The sequence below is a fragment of the Osmerus mordax genome, chromosome 24 (genome assembly GCF_038355195.1).
Source record: "Osmerus mordax isolate fOsmMor3 chromosome 24, fOsmMor3.pri, whole genome shotgun sequence".
Lineage (NCBI taxonomy): Eukaryota > Metazoa > Chordata > Actinopteri > Osmeriformes > Osmeridae > Osmerus > Osmerus mordax.
This window is the reverse complement of record NC_090073.1, coordinates 3,499,480-3,517,590: the sequence shown is the minus strand read 5'-3', so window position 1 is coordinate 3,517,590 and position 18,111 is coordinate 3,499,480. Positions and strand designations below refer to the sequence as shown.

Genomic DNA, 18,111 nt, shown 5'->3' with positions numbered 1-18,111 from the left:
GCACGCAATAGACATACAGAAACACACACACGTATGCATGCACACACACACAGGGTCTCCATGGCAGCGTGTATAGTCTCACCCAAATAAACCCTGGAAGCCAAAGGTCCCACATTAATGTCATTGTGTGTGTCCGCGATCTAGTCACACACTCCTCTGCGTTGCTAATCAGCTGTTGAGGCTAAAGGTCATTGATCCGAGGCTGATAGAATATTCCAGAACTGTGAAAGAGGAGTTACAAATGGGGACAAAAGAATATAAGCTGTCACTGCCTCCATCCCTGGACATAGTTATTCCATGACAAACCTGTTGACAACATTTACACAATAACTCCATCTCCCATTCACCCCCACCCCCCCCTCCCTTCCACCCCCACCCCATCCCCTCTGCGCCCTCCTCTCCCCACCAATGTCCCCTAACCCCCCACCTCCCCTACACGACCCCATCCCCTCCACGCCCCTTCCCTAAACACCCCTCCTCTCAAGGCCTCCCCCCCCCATCCCCCCCACGCCCTCATCCCCTCTACCCCCCCTCCCCTCCACGCCCCCCTCCCCTCGGAGCCAGACAGATTTCTGGTAGCTCTGCCATCTGAGCGTGACGTCGTTTACTCGACTGTTGCTCTCTGCCTCCTTCCCTCCTCAGGTCCGCGTCTGCCCTTCTCCCACCCGAGGTGAGCCGCGTTAGCTTAGCCACCTGCGCCCACCACAGCCCCTGACCCCCTTCCTCCATGCGTAGGCTCAAACAAATCGCCAGTATGGAGGTACACATCGCTACTGGAATATGGGGCTCAGAACATCCCACCATGGCAGCCTGGGCCCGTTAAACCAGTCTGCGCAAATCAGGCGAGCCATGCTAGCGTTAGCTCGCTCGCTAGCCGGATAGGGATGCTGTCATCCATACTAGGAGTTGTATGAGTCCTCTGCTAGCCAGTGTACTGTGCCAGGTGAAAATGTGTCCCGGTTTCTGCTGAGGTTAATGAGTTTCTTCTTCTGTGGTTTGTTGACTGTTTATTTCTGGCTTTTCATCTCAAGAGACATATTGCCATCTCGATCTTAAGAGATTCTAGCAGGGATTCATGTCCTCATATAGATAGCGATGCAGGCTTTACCGGTTCACGCTATTCGGGGTATGCAGATGGTGTTGAACTGGTGTGAAGCTGCATTCCTAGCTCTGGTATGCTACAGAGAGATCCAGAGAGAGAGAGGAAGAAGGGAGAGAGACAGGGAGGGGGGAAAGAGAGGGGGGGAGAGGAAGAGAGAGAGGGAGATGAAAAGAGAGTAAGAGGGAGAGATGGAGGGAGAGAGAAAGGAGGAAGAAAGACAGCGAGGGGAACGAGGAGGAACGAGACAGAGAGAAGGGGGAAAAAAGAGTGCGAGAAAGAAAGAGAGGAGAGAGAAGAGGAGATAAGATAAGAGGAGAAGAGAGAGGAGCGTGAGTGAAGAAGGTGATCTGAGGAGGGATATACCCTCAGTATATATGACAATTTAATCAAAGAAAACATTCAAATTGGCCACGGAATTAATGCAAATTTTTCTTTCCCTCAACTTGTCCCGTCTCTGAATTACCCTGGAAAGCCTGGAAACCACAGTCTGAATCATGCCTGCCCTGCAGCCCACTCCCACCTCATATATTAGCAAACACCCAATTCAATAAGCAAGTGCTTAACATTCACCGCTAAACCCCTAGCAGTGAGAAGAAAACTCTCATTAAAGTGGCGTTCTACACTAGTCCCACCAACGCTCTGCCGCTGGCGGAGGACGGGAGGCAAAACAAACACACCCACCCGCCTCCGGAATGTTCCCGGGACCCGGCGACATCGAGTGGGGACTCGACGGTGATGCGTGGAAAAGGCCACCGAGCTTGCACACGTCACCGTCGAGGTCCCACTTTAGCGCGTGGTCCCTCATTAGCATAGGGAACGAGGCTCATGAATTATCGGTGGCGCCGGGTGGGAGACACTTGCCTTGATAAGGGCAGCGGAGAGGTAGCACTGCTGCATAAGCAAAAATGAACAGGACACACACTTGTGGTTGAACACAGGCATGGAAGTGGGGCTGGAACCCGAGTGCCCTCCAGGTGCCTGGACCTGCATGCTGGACAGACCAGGGAGGTAGCAGGGGGGGTAGGTGAGCAGAATGGAAGAGCCGGAAACCTCCAGGGCGCTCTGCTGACGATCGAAACAAACAAATCCCTCAGACAGTGTCAACCTTTAACTGTGGGAAATTTTGTCTCGTTTCCAGAAGTCTTGTAATTAAGCATATGTAAATATAGTCAGGCGGAGACAAGCACAAATACAACGACCCTCCCATAACACACAATTATCCAATCAGCCAAACAACCAATTACTTTGGCCAACTGTGGTCAGTTTTTTTCCTCTCGAAAAACATGAGTGTTTTCCACTGCAGTCAGACACTCTGATGCTGCAGTCTTCTGCATACACAACAACTCCAGAATTAATTAAACTTCTGATGTCTGAACTCAGAAATATCTCTGGCATCCTGAGGAATTATTATTGAAGTTGAATCATTAGTAGTTTTAAAAAACTGTCGAAGGCTCAATCCGGGACACAGAGAAAGTTCATTTTTCTTTTAAAATCTTGGGAAATATTTTTGCAGTCAGCCAGCCAATTAGCCAGCCACTCGTCCATCTTGTCTATCCAACAATCTATCATCTATCCAACTAGCTGGTCCACTAGTCAGTCAGCCAGCCTGCTACCTAGCTAATGGAGTATGCTAAAATAGATCATGTTCCCAGCAATGTGACCAGTAGTGAACTCCAGAGCCAGTCATTGTACAAAGCTTTCCAAACCATCCCTAACGAGCGTAAGTAGAAAGCAGGCCAGAGATCTCACATTCGCCTTTTAATTCCTTTTTCTGGAAAACTTTGAACAAAAACACGCTTTTTTTATCACTCTGCATGGGCAAGCTAACAGCTCTGGGTAATACCTGTGAATGCTCAGCATGATAAACATTCTACCATCAGTCCGTGTCTTTGTCACCGTGCTGCGCTACGACGACGACACCGGGGGAAGAAGGGGGGGGGGAGGGCTGGGGTCAGACTGAGGACGATCATTAAGAAGAATGTGTCAGTGGGTCAGAGGTCAATCTCTGCTTGTTGTGTCCAGCCTCTCACCACCGGGTAATTAGGAGAGATGTGTGTGTGTGTGTGTGTGGAGGGGGGGGGGGGGGGGGGGGTTATTGCTATGTAAGATTAGTATGACGAAATAGATGGACAGAAAGACAGACGGGTACCGTTTTCAGCCTCGTGTAGAGATCATGACTGGACTGACAACAGAGCCTTCCTGATAAATAATACCTTCTTAAAAACAAACAAAAAATACTCTAACCTTTGAACTAAGATGACCAGGTCCATGTGACCTGGCATCCCCCAGTACCCAGCCCCCCGGCCCCCCAGTATCCAGCCCCCTGGACCCCCAGTACCCAGCCCCCCGGCCCCCCAGTCCAGATGAGCCACAGCCTTTCCCAGCACGATCCAACTGCCTCATTGATTACAGGGCTTGCTGAGGTCTGTCAGAGCTTAGGGACCGGTAATCAATTCTCTAATACCGTTTGAGCCTATTCACTGCTGCACTGATCCACCCTTCACACACAGGATAGACACACACACGCGCACGCGATAAACACAACCCAGATGGCCGTGGTAACAGGGAACAATAACTCCCAAATATTAACTTACCAAGTGGGCAACGCTGGGGCACTGTCATCTAATGGCATTATCAAAATGACTGTGCTGGTCTTCAGAGACTCTGTCTTCCTCCAGCCTGATGTCATCTACATAACTCCAGACAGCCTGCTGCCCGGGGCTCGGCTGACCGCGCTGACAGACCACCAGCGCTCGCTGGCCGCTGACAAGCCTCATCCCAATTAAACTGATTGGCTCCCAGACAGGAGATGGGCCGTTGTCGTCCTATGAGACGGCACGTCCCCCGTTCCCCCCCCGTTCCCCCCCCCCCCCGTTCCCAGGAAGTTGGAGAACGGTGGATGCTCAGTGGAACCGTCTCCTGTTTTTCAGCGGTTGTTTAGGGATGTCTGACCTGCGTGTGTGTGTGTGTATTTATGTGTGTGTGGATCACAGCGTTGGTATAGACGTGTTGTGCTCGAGGCGGGCCATCTGTTTTAAAGCTGAACAAGCCTGTTTGACTTTGAAAACTTCCACAAACGGCAAAAGCTTTAGTCTCCGTCATCTCTCTGTTGCCCCTTGATAATCAGTCGTCAGAACCAACCCTCCCCTTTCAGACGCAGCCTCCAGCTCAACAAAGCATCCGCCAAGTTATCTCGCGCGTGATTCACACAAAGCCAAACAGACCGTCGCAAACAACAGCAACAACAACGGCAAACATCCAACAACAAAGCTTCAAAATGGCCGCCACAACGGGTGGCATCTAGTCCCATCCCCCTCCCTCCTCTGTCCCCCCCCCCCTCCCCCCCCCCCGGTTCCCTCACCTGGGTGTGTGTGGGTCCTCCACTCGGTTCCCCAGCTGGAACTCGTGGGACTTGCTGCGGTGCAGCGCGGTGAACCCGGGCAGGAGGTGAATGAGCTTGTGGCTCTGGGGAGGCGGTGTCCCGGGGGCCTTCACCTTGTTCCTGCAGCGCATCGGGGGGGGTGCCCGGGGGCGTCATCGTGCTCACCACCAGGGGCGTCCGCGGCGGCGTGTGGGCAAAGTGCCTCTGGCGGGGCGAGGGGGGGCAGGGAGCGGTGGCCCGAGTCCAGGGAGGGGAGGAGGCCCGCGGGGTGGCCGTCCACGGTGAGCCGGTCTGGGTAGCATGACGGGCCCAGGGCCTGGGGGGACTGGCACGCCTGCTGCAGGCCCCGCGTCTGGACCTGGGGGCTCTGGGACAGCTGGAAGCGGATCCACTGGCTGGGTTCGGGCTGGCACACCGGGGTGTTCTCCTTCCCCGACTCGGAGGTGGGCCACTGGATGGCCCAGTCCTGATTGATCTGGCTGCCCGCTGCAGAGGAGACCCAGGGATGGAGATGTTACTGACGCCACACACAGGGAGATACTGAATCAACCCACAGACGATGGGCTGATTACGACAGATCCCTGACAGAATGTCCCCGGTGAAAGCAACAAACAGCAGCATGCAGTTATCGAGCCTAAAACATGCGACCACAGGGAGATTCTCAGAACTATGACGACGTCGTAAACACAATTTGACTGATGGAACATCTGAACAGTGATTCATTCATCCAAACAAAGAAGCTAGTTGGGCCAATGGTGAGGATGTGTAGGACGCGGGTGTCACATGAGAGACACGATGTCGGAGATGCGAGAGGAGCAGAGATGAGGGGAGGGAAGGAGAGAAAAGGGGGGAGTAGGGGTAGGAAAGAGAAGCGCGGAGAGGAGCAAAGTGGAATGGAGCACACCTACAGGGACGACAGCGGGGGGCTAAGAGGCCGAGGAGATGGATGAGGCAGGCGTGGATGAGACTCCACAGGTCAGTGGTTATGGAAGAGGGCGAAACGCCGCTGCGGTGCACAGCTCAGGTAATAATACTTCACCTCCGTTGCTGTGGAATTTCTCCTCCTCCTGTTGTTCTTTAGAGAGAAGGAAACAAAGAGGTGCACGTTTATATCGATCGGGCAAAGTTAAGAACGAGGTCATTCGCAGTGCCGTGACAAATGACAGCTTCTGGCCTCATCCTACAAGTGGCTTTTGAGAAAAGGAACATCTGACATGCTCACGCAGAATACCTCAACAATCCTCAAGAAGCGATAATTCTCGACAGTTTGCTCCCAATGCCAATGTGGCTCGGTCTCTGAGGGCCTCTTGGCGTAGAAACCTAATTAACACGATGGGGATGTGAGAGGGAACTAAAACACTGAAGAAGGTCTCGAAAACCCAGCAGGAACTTTGAAACCGAAGCCCTTCATGGTGATTAGACTGCTCCCATACATACGACACAGTGACAACAGATATCTGGGGAGAATGTGCCGGAATTGCGAGGAACACCATGAGGCAGCGACCCTCTGGTCCGAGTCCTTGTACCTTGTACCCTGGGTGTAGGAGGGGATTATTAGGATTGGGAGGGGAGTGAGGGTGGGAGGTGAGGGGATGGGGGGGGTTAGGAAGAGTCCCTACGGGTGTGTCTGCTCCAATGAACGCCGGATTGGGAAACAAGACCTCCCTCAGATCCAGGCTGCGGCCAGCGGAGGTCAAAGTTCCCACCATCTATCAGGCCCTGAGGGGACTGGGGCTGGATGAGACTGGATCGTCTGTGCCGATGGTCTCTCTCCGACAAGGTCTTTCGCCACGGATGTTTGCTGTCTCAAACGCCAATCTACTCTTTCACTTCCGAGACGAGAGAAGCCGGATGACGGATGAGTTGCAACGCGGGGACGCGAGTGTCGGAAAACAAACACTCCAAAGCAACTCTCATCCCCGGACGAGCGCGCCACGACAGCCCCTCATTATGCAACGGGCGCTCCAGTTCACCTGTGAGACACCCGCTGGCTTCTCTGGTAGAGCGTCTGGATACACACCCCTGGAGAGGGGCCCTGAACCCGGGACGTACGCCCTGGAGAGGGGCCCTGAACCCGGGACGTACGCCCTGGAGAGGGGCCCTGAACCCGGGACGTACGCCCTGGAGAGGGGCCCTGAACCCGGGACGTACTGGAGAGCCTCTCCACTGTTTCTCTCCACCTCCCTCTCTGGCTGACAGAGACACACTACAGCCATCTAGGGGCCACATCCTCACACAGGTGTTCCTGGGGTGAACGTCTCAACAGGGCCCTACGTCGACCCCCCCCCCCCCCCCCCCCCCCCGGCCTCCCAGTACCGAACGAAAGGGCACGCCGGAGTGCTCCTCTTGAAGCCACGCCACGCGGGAATCGATGATGAAGACGAGGACGTCTCCGTCGAGCCTCCTTCATTAGCGGCGGGAAACAAAACAAAACAAGATCATCCACCTTCGCTTTTGGAAATGCCAGGAGGCTTCAAAGTCACCCCCCCCCGCCCCCCCCCCCCCCCCCCGCCCCTCCACCACCTCCTCCCAGGCCCCTCCCCCCAGCACTCCCCTGTTAAGAGGCTCACAGCCCTAGTCAATATAGATGCTGGAGGCGGGGGAGGGGGAGAGGTGCGGGCGATAGACACCAGAGAAATCAAATCAAAGCCCGGCACCCATCTAAAAAATGGATAGTCGTGAATAATACAGCATTGTGTGCAAAACGTCTGGCACTCTTCCCCGCTCGAAACGCTCGCTGCGTTTGAAAGATGCCCAAATCGAATCTCGCACGAGTTTGGACGTTCGCACGGAAACGTCGCCTTTCACCGACGCTTAATGGCAAAACTTGTATCTTAGCAACTGCTCAAAATTCAGACAGAAGCAGATCTTGGCGTCACATGAAGTCACCTTGTAGAACAGAACCAACCCCCCAGTCTTCCACTGCCGAGCACAGATGACAGGGGGAAAAAAGAAGACAGAAATGTCCCTGATATCTTTCCAGCCTAGTAGAAATATGGCATTGGAGGTGACAGACTCATATCATGATGTAAGCCTCTCCCATGACAAAGAGACGCGGGTCCCTGAATAAATCCAGGCTAACTGGATAAATAATCGATGTGAGACAGCTAGCAAACCGAAAGCCTCCACACAGATGACTGTGACTAGGCTGGAAAGAGAGTGTTTACTTTTCAGCAACGCCTGTCCGCTCTCTAAAGCTCCGTGAAGCCTGTCCTCTTTCAACCCTCGCAGCCAAAAACAGCTCTATACCTCCACACGGGAGGCTGAGAGAGCTAGCGTCAGCCCCACCAACCCAACCCTCAAGAGGGATTCGCGACGGATAACTCTGGGTGGTTTGTTGATAATGGAATAGCGTAGCATTCTGTCGTTTTTTTTTTACATGGGCGGGTGGGGGGGGGGGGGGCGAAGCTGACAGGGGCGTAATTAGCCTCCCTGGAGTGGATGTGTGACTGTGGTAAATGACATAGAACCCCCACCGGGAGCTTGGCTGTTCTACTGGGAGGCTGGGTGGCCAGTGAAGGTTGATGGTGGTTGGGCTGTTTTATGACTGGGAGGTTTGATGGACAGGTTTAGGAGGTAGCGTGACTGAAGGTGTGGCTTTTGACTGTAGGCCTTCAAGGGGAAGGCTGGTGTTCCTGAACTTCCTGAGCGGCAGCATTTGCACAGATTGGTCTCCACCTTTCTGTCTCTCATCCTCCTCTTCCTCTCCCCTCCTTTCACCTCTCCTCTCCCATCCTCTAATCTATTCTTCTTGTGCAATCTCTCTTCTCCTCTCCCCTCCTTTCCCATCCTCTGCTCTCCCCTCCTCCTCTCCTCTCTCCCCTCCTCCTCTCCTCTACCCTCCTCCTTTCCCATCTTCTCCCCGTCTCTCCTCTCCCCTCCTCCTCCTCCTCCTCCTCTTCGCGGCATTTGAAGCTAATTAACGAGCCGCCTGAGCAATGCAGCGTGTGCGGAGTAGCGTCTCAGACAGACAGACCAGAGAGAGAGAGATAGAGATAGAGAGAGAGGGAGAGAGAGAGCGAGAGATAGAGAGATAGAGAGAGAGAGAGAGAGAGAGAGAGAGAGAGAGAGAGAGAGAGAGAGAGAGAGAGAGATGTGATCGGGGGAGGGCTCACATCTCGGCTGTTCACTACAGCCCTGAGTCACATCGACACCATCATTCAGACCAGCACGCGCTCTGGGGGGGGGGGGGGGGGGGGGGGTGAGGGCGCCGTGGGTGGGCGCCTGCAAAGAGGGGCCTGGCCGGGTGATGTGTGGTTGCTGCCGCCGCAGAGAAGCGAATGCCTCTGAAATGTGACTCATCGCCATAGCAACCCGTGGACTCCACAGAGACTTTGTCAAAGCAACAATTAGACGTTGCGGCGGGTTTGTTTGTATGCACGGCGCAGGTACGGTCGCGAGCGATCATCGTGTCACGGAATTGTTTTACTGAGGTATTCATGTATTTGTAATTATAGCTGACCTTCTGCCTGCGTTTGCAATTCTGCAGTCGTTTCAGAATGCAACTGACAGTTACCATGAACTGTCTTCTGCGATGAGAACAAAAGCTAGCAGACATGAGGGCCGCGGCACCTAGGGCTTTAGAGAAACATGACGGAATACGGTGAGGGCGATAAGTTTTTAATTTGATTCGAGCTCAGAGAAGGTTCCCTCCTCTTTTTATGTATCGAGAGCTCCTTCCAGGAAGAGGGAGGAGGTGGGGTGGATGTTTTTGCAGTAACTGTATGAGAAAATAGTTGTTAAACCAAATACTTAGCAACACCAATTGTAAGTTACAAAGATCTTTGTGATCCGCCTATCAAAAGGCAGCTCACTAGTCGACGTGCCTCAGGATAGGGTGATCCTAGACCCAAGACAGACACCGCCTTTTATACAGGATAGTTTGTCAGAACATTTGTCACTTAAATCAGCATACGTGTCCTTCACAAAGTCCTTCCTAAGATCAACTAATCGATAGTTTGGCTTCATCCTGACTCTTCAGGATAAAGGTAACCCGTAGGTTCTAAAACTAAGCAGTCTCCATCGTTCCTATTGCCCCTTAGCCGCAAAATCACATTATCAACCCATGAACCCTTACAGGTCGGTTACTATCTCACCCTGAACGTAATTCACTCAAGCAACTGCTCAAAAAGTCTCTGTTTATCACTCAGCTCTTATAACCCTTAACTCAGTGGTGTTATTCAAACTGTGACCTCCTACAAGATCCAATTGTTGATCACAGGTCATCTGTAATTAATGGACATAGACGCCCCTCAGCACAAACCACTCTAAAACCACATACGTTTTACATACAACATAAAAAGAAGAAGACTGCCATGAGTACATAGTTCTCTATGGTAACACACACACATATTAAGCACACACACACGCGTGCATGAACACACACATCCCGTCATGTGCACAAACCGTTACTGCATGCACTGTCACAAAGACATGCAGATCACACACACACACACACAGTGGGGTTATTGAGCTGGATCAAAGTGTGTTTGATGAGAGAGTCCTCAGCCCACTGGCTCTCCCCGATGAACTGCTGCTTCATTCACACCTCTGCCTAAGCTACGGGAGAGCCATTAGCCTGCTCATGTCCACACCAGGCTAGGAGAGCTAGCCATTAGCCTGCTCATGTCCACACCAGGCTAGGAGAGCTAGCCATTAGCCTACTCATGTCCACACCAGGCTAGGAGAGCTAGCCATTAGCCTGCTCATGTCCACACCAGACTAGGAGAGCTAGCCATTAGCCTGCTCATGTCCACACCAGGCTAGGAGAGCTAGCCATTAGCCTGCTCATGTCCACACCAGGCTAGGAGAGCTAGCCATTAGCCTGCTCATGTCCACACCAGGCTAGGAGAGCTAGCCATTAGCCTGCTCATGTCCACACCAGGCTAGGAGAGCTAGCCATTAGCCTGCTCATGTCCACACCAGGCTAGGAGAGCTAGCCATTAGCCTGCTCATGTCCACACCAGGCTAGGAGAGCTAGCCATTAGCCTGCTCATGTCCACACCAGGCTAGGAGAGCTAGCCATTAGCCTGCTCATGTCCACACCAGGCTAGGAGAGCTAGCCATTAGCCTGCTCATGTCCACACCAGGCTAGGAGAGCTAGCCATTAGCCTGCTCATGTCAACACCAGGGCTGTGTGAGTGCATTGAGATCAGAGATTGCGAGCGCGAAAGACGGAGAGAGTGAGATAAATAGAAAGGCAGAAATAGAAGCACGTGAGAGAAAAAGAGAGGAAAAAAGAGAAAGCGTGAGAAAGAGATAAAGAGGAAAGAGAGACAGAAGGAGAAAGAAAGACAAAGAGAGAAGAAAAAGTGTGTGTGAGAGAGAGAGAGAGAGAGAGAGAGAGAGAGAGAGGGAGAGAGAGAGAGAGAGAGAGAGAGAGAGAGAGAGAGAGAGAGAGAGAGAGAGAGAGAGAGAGGGAGAGAGAGAGAGACAGACAGACACATCGAGTGCTCTTCCGGGCGAGATCGGACCCTGTTCCAGCACGGCCCGCGGCGTCCCCAGCCGGGCCCTGCGTGGCGGCCAACACCCCCTGCCTGCCTCCACTGGAACATGCCCCAGTCTGCCTCTCGGCCAATCACAGCACAGAGCTGGGCCGGCCCGCCAGTCAGACCTACAGACGGACGAGCAGGTGGATCGACGGACACCCGGACAGACAAAGGAACGACAGGTGGACTCCTGTCCAGGAGACAGACAGGTCCCCACCCCAGGCATTAGACTGATCCCACAGTGGCACCTGTAGGGAGCCCTGCCCAGCCCACAGCACACAAACAGGAGCGGGACACTCCATGTATGAGTGCTCCCCTAGGCACGTGTCGTTCTCTAGTATCGGGATCTGAATCGCCCTCAAACATACATCCTGTCTGTCGCGTCCGTCGAGGGTTTTCATCCGTTTTTTCGGATTCTTGTGTCAGACGTCTCTTAGTGTTCGTCAACCGCGTGAAACGTTGTCGACGGACTCGTTTTCCGTGCCGCTGTACACTGATATAGCCGTGATCTAGTTGTTATTTAGTTATGAGCCGTACAACTGCGATCTGTGTGTTCGGCTGTCTTTTGATCTAGTCATGAAAGGTAAGCGCATGATAGCGTGTGTTCTGCTGTATTCTGATCTAGTTATGATCTACATGGCATCTACTGTAGTCACGGTCTAGTTCTATTTATGATCGAGTTATGAGCAGCAAGACTACAATGGTGCGTTCACATCCCAACCGCTTGACGTCACCTAGCAACTAACTCATTCAAAACATTTTCAGATCAGGCTCCAGATCAAAAGTCCTTCCCCAGACCGGCCGGTGATCTAATGAATCTAATGATGAGCTCTGCTAGAAGAGGCTGTTTAATGTCCCACCAGCCTCCGGAAAAGACGTAAGGGATGCATGGATGCCTTCCAGAACTCTCCTCAACTTGGCTTCGTTGCGGTTCCTCAAATACTCAGGAGTCTCATCTGCCAAGTACTGACGAGGTGTCTGTGCGAGTGAGTGTGGGGGAGGAAGCCATACGTCAAATGACAGGTTATCAAAGATGTTTACAAAACGTTCTCAAACTGACTGATGGTGTTGGTTGTATGTCAGACTACTGCCCTCCGGTGGTCGCGCCGTGACACTGCAGGAGCAGGGATTCTACGGTTGTCGAACGTGTGGTCTGCACTGCCCTCTAGTGGGAACTTAAGGAACTGAGGTGGACAGGGTGAACTGCTGATGATGGCCAGTGTGAACCGTGTTGACCTTTTCTCTTATAAACACTGGAAGCACCTCCTCTTTATCAAACCAGTGAAAGCTTTGGAGTTACACAAAAGAGATTCCATGTTAAAGTCACCCCAGGGATTTCAAATGAGATGTGTGTGTGTGTGTGTGTGCATATGATTGAGTGTGTGTATGTGCCTGTTATGAACCAGGTTTGCAGACACAGAAGATGGATATACACAGGGCCCTGACCATTTACAGAAAAGCATTCACTGCTACAGACGAAAGTGGAACGTTACTTCATGTTTTACATCCCTATTTCAACGACTAAGCACTCCCTCTACAGGTGGCACTGTCCACACAAATTCGGTTTCAGCCAAAGCTGTCGTTCCAAATCATACCAGCAGAGGACAACATATACCTACTTTAGAAGAACTAGACCCAAACAGGAGGAGGCGTAGCAGGTGAAAAACATAGCAAACCACTTGATGCATTCAATATGTTCTAGAGCTATGTTTCCCTGCTCCAACACACCCGATTCGAATGAATGGGTCGTTATCAAGCTCTGCAGAGTCCGGATAACGACCATTCATTTGAATCAGGTGTGTTGGAACAGGGAACCATCTACATTCTAGAACATACTGGACAGTGGGTGCTGAGGACCAGGGTTGAAGACCACTGATCTAACTTATGTCGAAGTTGAAGTAAGGGAACAAAGCCTTTATCAGCAATTACTTCTGTTAATGTGCAGATGACAATGGCTTTGTAAAACAATTCATGTCAAACTCTTCATATAACATATAAACAGGTTTGTGTGCGTGTGTGCGTGTGTGTGTGTGTGTGTGTGTGTGTGTGTGTGTGTGTGTGTGTGAGAGATAGGGAGGGTGCCTACCTGACTGGTGAGCCTTCCGGAGGCAAGACAGAGAGGCGTTGAGGCGAGCGCACTCCTCCTTGTTGGCCCCGAACTTGTGCATCTCCTCACACACCTGCTCGTCCTCCATCCCCAACAGGGCCTGCAGCGTCACCTCACCAGGACTCATCTCCTGTCGGACACACACACGCACGCACGCACACGCGTGCTTTTAGAACAACACACCCCGTCAAGTGGTGCCACTGCACTGCCTGTTTTTACATCCTGTCTTCGAACACATCTTTATTGCCTGGATATAAACTCGGTATGGGAGTTGAGTTTTTGTTTGTCTTTTACGTCTGTTAAACGGGTCTTTGTGTGTGTGTTGTGTTTCAAGGCTTTTTCTATTTTGGTTGTGCAGCACTTCGGTCAACTGTTGTTGTTTTGAAATGTGCTTTGTTTGACGTCGACTCACGCAATGTCGCACGCACGCACACAGACATTCACACAGGAAAAGACAGAGAAAAAGAGAGGGCAGAGAGAGAGAGAGAGAGAGAGAGAGAGAGAGAGAGAGAGAGACAGAGGGGACGGGGGGAGCACCAGAGAGAGAGGGAGAGGGAGCTGCAGTCTACCTGGGTGACCTCCTTCCTCATGTTGACGATCCTGAACCAGTGTCCGAGGCGCGGGAAGTCCTCCAGCTCTGGGCTGCGCTCCTCCAACGCCACCCTGCACTTGCAGGACAGCTGCCGGCTGAAGTACTTCACCAGCTTCCCCTGGACACACGCACAGACACAGTGGGTGAGAAAAAGAGAGAGTGTGAGGCGGGGGGGGGGGGGGTGCGAGACGATAGTAATTGAGTCATTGCGCGAGACAACCCGTAGTATTATTTGAGAAAGTGCAACGTGAAGATGCACATGTAGACCGGTACAGCAGCTCTACTGATTACGTTGGTGACTGCTGAAATATTGTAAATAGCACATTCAGCTATTTCAAGAGGACAGGCTGAGGGTGCAAGAGGTCCAATTATTGAGGCTGTTAGAGGTCAGTGGTCAGATTATTGAGGCTGTTAGAGGTCAGTGGTCAGATTATTGAGGCTGTTAGAGGTCAGTGGTCAGATTATTGAGGGTGTTAGAGGTCAGTGGTCAGACTACTGAGGCTTTTAGAGGTCAGTGGTCAGACTACTGAGGCTTTTAGAGGTCAGAGGTCAGACATCTGAGGGGATAAAGGGGCTCTTTCCGCTCACAACTGAGTCCCATTCAAGTTACTGTCTGACATTCAGAAAAAAACATCCAACCCTAATGTGAACTCATATTCAGGATGGTAGGATTGGCAGGAAAGGGTTTGACTACTAACATCACACTAAGAAAACAATAGAACTGAGAGAGAAGCTGAGCAGTGGCAAGACTAACACTAACTAACGCAGTCACTTAAAAAGAAAGAAAAAAAAATCAAGTGATAAGACAACCTTATTTCACAAGAGTAGCGCAACCTCTCCTCTCCATGTTCCATGGATACTAACATCCAGTACAAAGTGTAACACACAACAATCCACTGCAGTCCTTCTTCACAGAAATCCTCCTCCTTGTCCCCACTGATTCAGCCATTCAGTGTGGGACTTACTGTAAACCAGACACACATTTAAATTGGCGGGCTTGGTTGCTGTACACCCATATTTCTGTGATGCAAAATTAGAGTGTAAGACCGACAACAAACCAGGATAACGATTAATTTCCAGGAAAAGAAAATTCAATAATCTCCCTTCTCTTAAATTCCACAAATGCATCAATAGGCCATTGCTTTTCTTGCAGTTACCGTGCGCTCATTTTGTACTCTGCACTTTTTCTGAACTATAATTTCCATTAACGTGGAATAACATCTATTTCCTCTTTCATTCATTAGTATTAACGTGACCTTGGTTACTGTGGTTATTATGAATTGCATGTCATATGAACATCTCCTATCGTGCTCGGTTCAGAAGCACCTTCTCTAAATAACTAGAAAATAGCTTTATGTCTCATAGCAAGTCCTGTTTATGACCCTCTGATGAGCTACAAAGAGCATCTCCAATACACATATGTCCTGGGGGTGAGGGGTAGGGTCTGTATGTGTGTGTGTGGGTGGGTGTGTGGATAGGATAAACAGGAGTATTGCTTTTCCAGAAACGTGGTGTTAAATATTTGGCAACACTCCAGGCCTGTAATATAGGCGTACTGATGAAGACAGTGAGATTGGAGAGAAAGACGTCACCTTGGTATTTTACGTCAGAACAGGTGAGTCCGTCTCATTAAGGGTTCTCGATTGAATACCAGGACAAGTTTCTGACAGTTGAATTCAAGGTGGTATGGATGGAAGCCATGTATGTTGAGAGTAAGGCTGTCTCAAACAAGGCATTTTAGTTGCCTTTTTACTGCCATACAATTATATTACTTGTGATTAAAGATCTGTTGTTCATTTTCGTTGGATCAACACCTGGTTAGCTTTGACCGCAACGTTTTTGTAACAAAACTGACAAATCGTCTTAGTGAAGCTTTTGGCTCTCTTTTTCCGTTTGGTTTAGGTCCCTAACGTGACATTACTGCTTTGTAATGTTGTTAATTACAACGACAACTAACGGAAAGTAGGATATGAGCAAATCAAAAACACTTGGAACATCATGTTTCACTTCAAATAATACGCTTAAACATGCTGAAATTATGCAACAAATGACTTAAAATGATATGCAACAGAATTTTTACTAGAGCTGTCAAGCTGTAGGGAAGAGTCAGACAACTAATAGAAAAACACCAAATGTATAATCTATAGGCTACTTAGCGATATTTAGCACAAAATTCCTTTTATGTGGGTGAAAACCTTCTACATAATGATTGTGATCAATTTGAATAACCGATAATTTAATAATTGAGACAGACCTAGTTAAGGGAAGGTGCTACAGAATCTGCTCCCATTCTGCAACTTTTGTTCTGACCAATTTCCTTCTTCAAGACGGCACGATTTACATAACCACAACAAGTAGGACTACTAACACTGTAGGGGCAGTGTCATTGGAGTATTTTTGGGATTCTTGCTCTGTATCCTCTGAATATTTGATCATGTCTGAGAAATCAACAGACTTCTACAACATGTGACGGTAAACAGTTCCCTTTAGGCCCCAACAATGTCATCCTGTCCTGTTTGAAGGGGTATGTGTTAAAACAGGTGGAGCAACTGAAACTGCTAGACATTTGGAAATTGTCAGTAATGTTTATTTCACAAGACCAAGATATGATGCCATTGACTGAAAGTGGCAACAAACGTATGTGTGTTGCTATGTGTTTTTCGGGTCAGTTTATTTATCACTGGAAGTGTGTGTGTGTGTACGCCGCCAGGCTGCCTCATGACACTGCTGGTGTCGTTGTTGAAATGTAATTAAAGTAGATCTATTCCTAAACTGGTCCGTAACTGTCACAGTAGAGTACCCTAAGACCTGGACTAAAACTACCAGAATAAACTACCATGATTTATCCCATCACACTACCACCTTAGGCTCTGTAATACACAAAACTACTGAACATAGTGGATCATTTAATTTGCCCTGCGGCCAGTGACAGTAGGTGTATGAATCTCACCAACAGTCAGTTTGAATGTGGCTTAAGATGTCCTAGCCCCGTACAACGATGGTACAGAGCCACAGCTCTCCCTAGTCAGGATGAGCGGTGGTGTTAAATTAAACACACCTCTGTGTGTCCCAGCTTCGGGGCCGTGAGACACTGGTAACAGATACGGTAAGAGGTGCAAAGTCTTTATTCTTTTTTAAGAAGAAAAGGATTATTAACTGTCTGAACCTCAGCCTCAATGTCAATACAGTTGACAGAACATTTGTGTTTTTACCTAATCTTGACATGAGCGTGTTCTGAAGGGGTATATTTAACACGTGAAAATCTGTATTTATTCCCACACAAAAGAACTGTTAATGCTCTTCCTTTCTCTGGTATCCACTGCCACTTTGACCTCCGAGTTCCTCCTTGCTCCTAGTTTGTTATCTTCTCTTTTCGCTCAACGCTATCTCATACAGTTCCTCCGAGTCGTTGTGGATGGAGGCGGGGCTTGAGTCAGCTGGGACTGGGTGTGTAACCTCCACTGAGAGGAAAGGAGGTCACTAGGCAGCGTCACATCTTTACGTATGTTTCCGTCCTGCTCCTGTCAATGTGGATATCCAACAGGTGGGATTTAAACCTCTGACTTGCCGCACGGGAGAGCTATAACCAAACCGATGGGAAAGTTCAGAGGAGAGAAATGATGATACACGGCCCTGTTGGAAGGTCTCACATCCACTAACAGCAGGTTTTTCTTGACCATTAAAAGAGCAATTTCAATGTCTCCAAAAAAGTGGAAATTGTGCAAAATAAAAAGACAGCAGGATATAATCAACTGCCATATGCCGATATTGACTTTGAGTCATTTTAGTGATAAATTCTTTACATAAGGCAGGACCTGTACATTTAGAGTATTTATAAGGCCACAATGACGACTCTGGGGGTTTTGCTACACAAAAAATAATAAAGTAGGCCTATGAGATGACCACTCTATAAGGAATGAGTGTCATGACTGACAACGAAAAAGGCATACTGCCGTTTCAGTCAGTCAGACAGTCTAACGTCAACCTCATAAAAGACACGTTTCCTGCAGTACTAATAAATTGTCTTCTTTACTCGGTGAAGTCATCAGGTGGGCTGAGGCCTACAGTAAATGTATGTCTCCATTTATAACCAACCGGCTGTGGTCGAGCAGGGCTTAGAATTCTACAAATGCGTGAACCAGCAGTGTTTAATTTATTTTTGTAGCAACAAATCTGTCGGCAATGTGTTTTGATAGGCTATCACAGCCCCCAATATCATGGCCATTACATAACGCAATTTACGGAATTCCCTGTGGGCCAATTAAACGGATCACAATATTTTGAAGCAATTTCGCTAATATACTCTTGTGTATAGCCTACTATTTGCCGTGCCGTTGACAGACGCGCAGGAAGAGTAATGAATCGTAAACAAAGAATGTGTAGGCCTCGGCGTTTAAAGGGAGAATTGTGATGGAGAAGAATGGTTGATCCACCTTCTCT

At 49.8% G+C, this 18,111-nt stretch overlaps 1 protein-coding gene across 1 annotated transcript in view; it reads right to left on the bottom strand.

Moving 5' to 3' along the window:
- Positions 1–18,111, bottom strand: part of ksr2 (kinase suppressor of ras 2) — a 44,789-nt gene that overhangs the window by 26,251 nt on the left and 427 nt on the right. Inside the window, 6 exon segments of the mRNA XM_067228450.1 lie at positions 4,464–4,621; positions 4,623–4,706; positions 4,708–4,959; positions 5,519–5,559; positions 13,059–13,209; positions 13,649–13,789. Coding sequence (XP_067084551.1) covers positions 4,464–4,621; positions 4,623–4,706; positions 4,708–4,959; positions 5,519–5,559; positions 13,059–13,209; positions 13,649–13,789 — 827 coding nt within the window.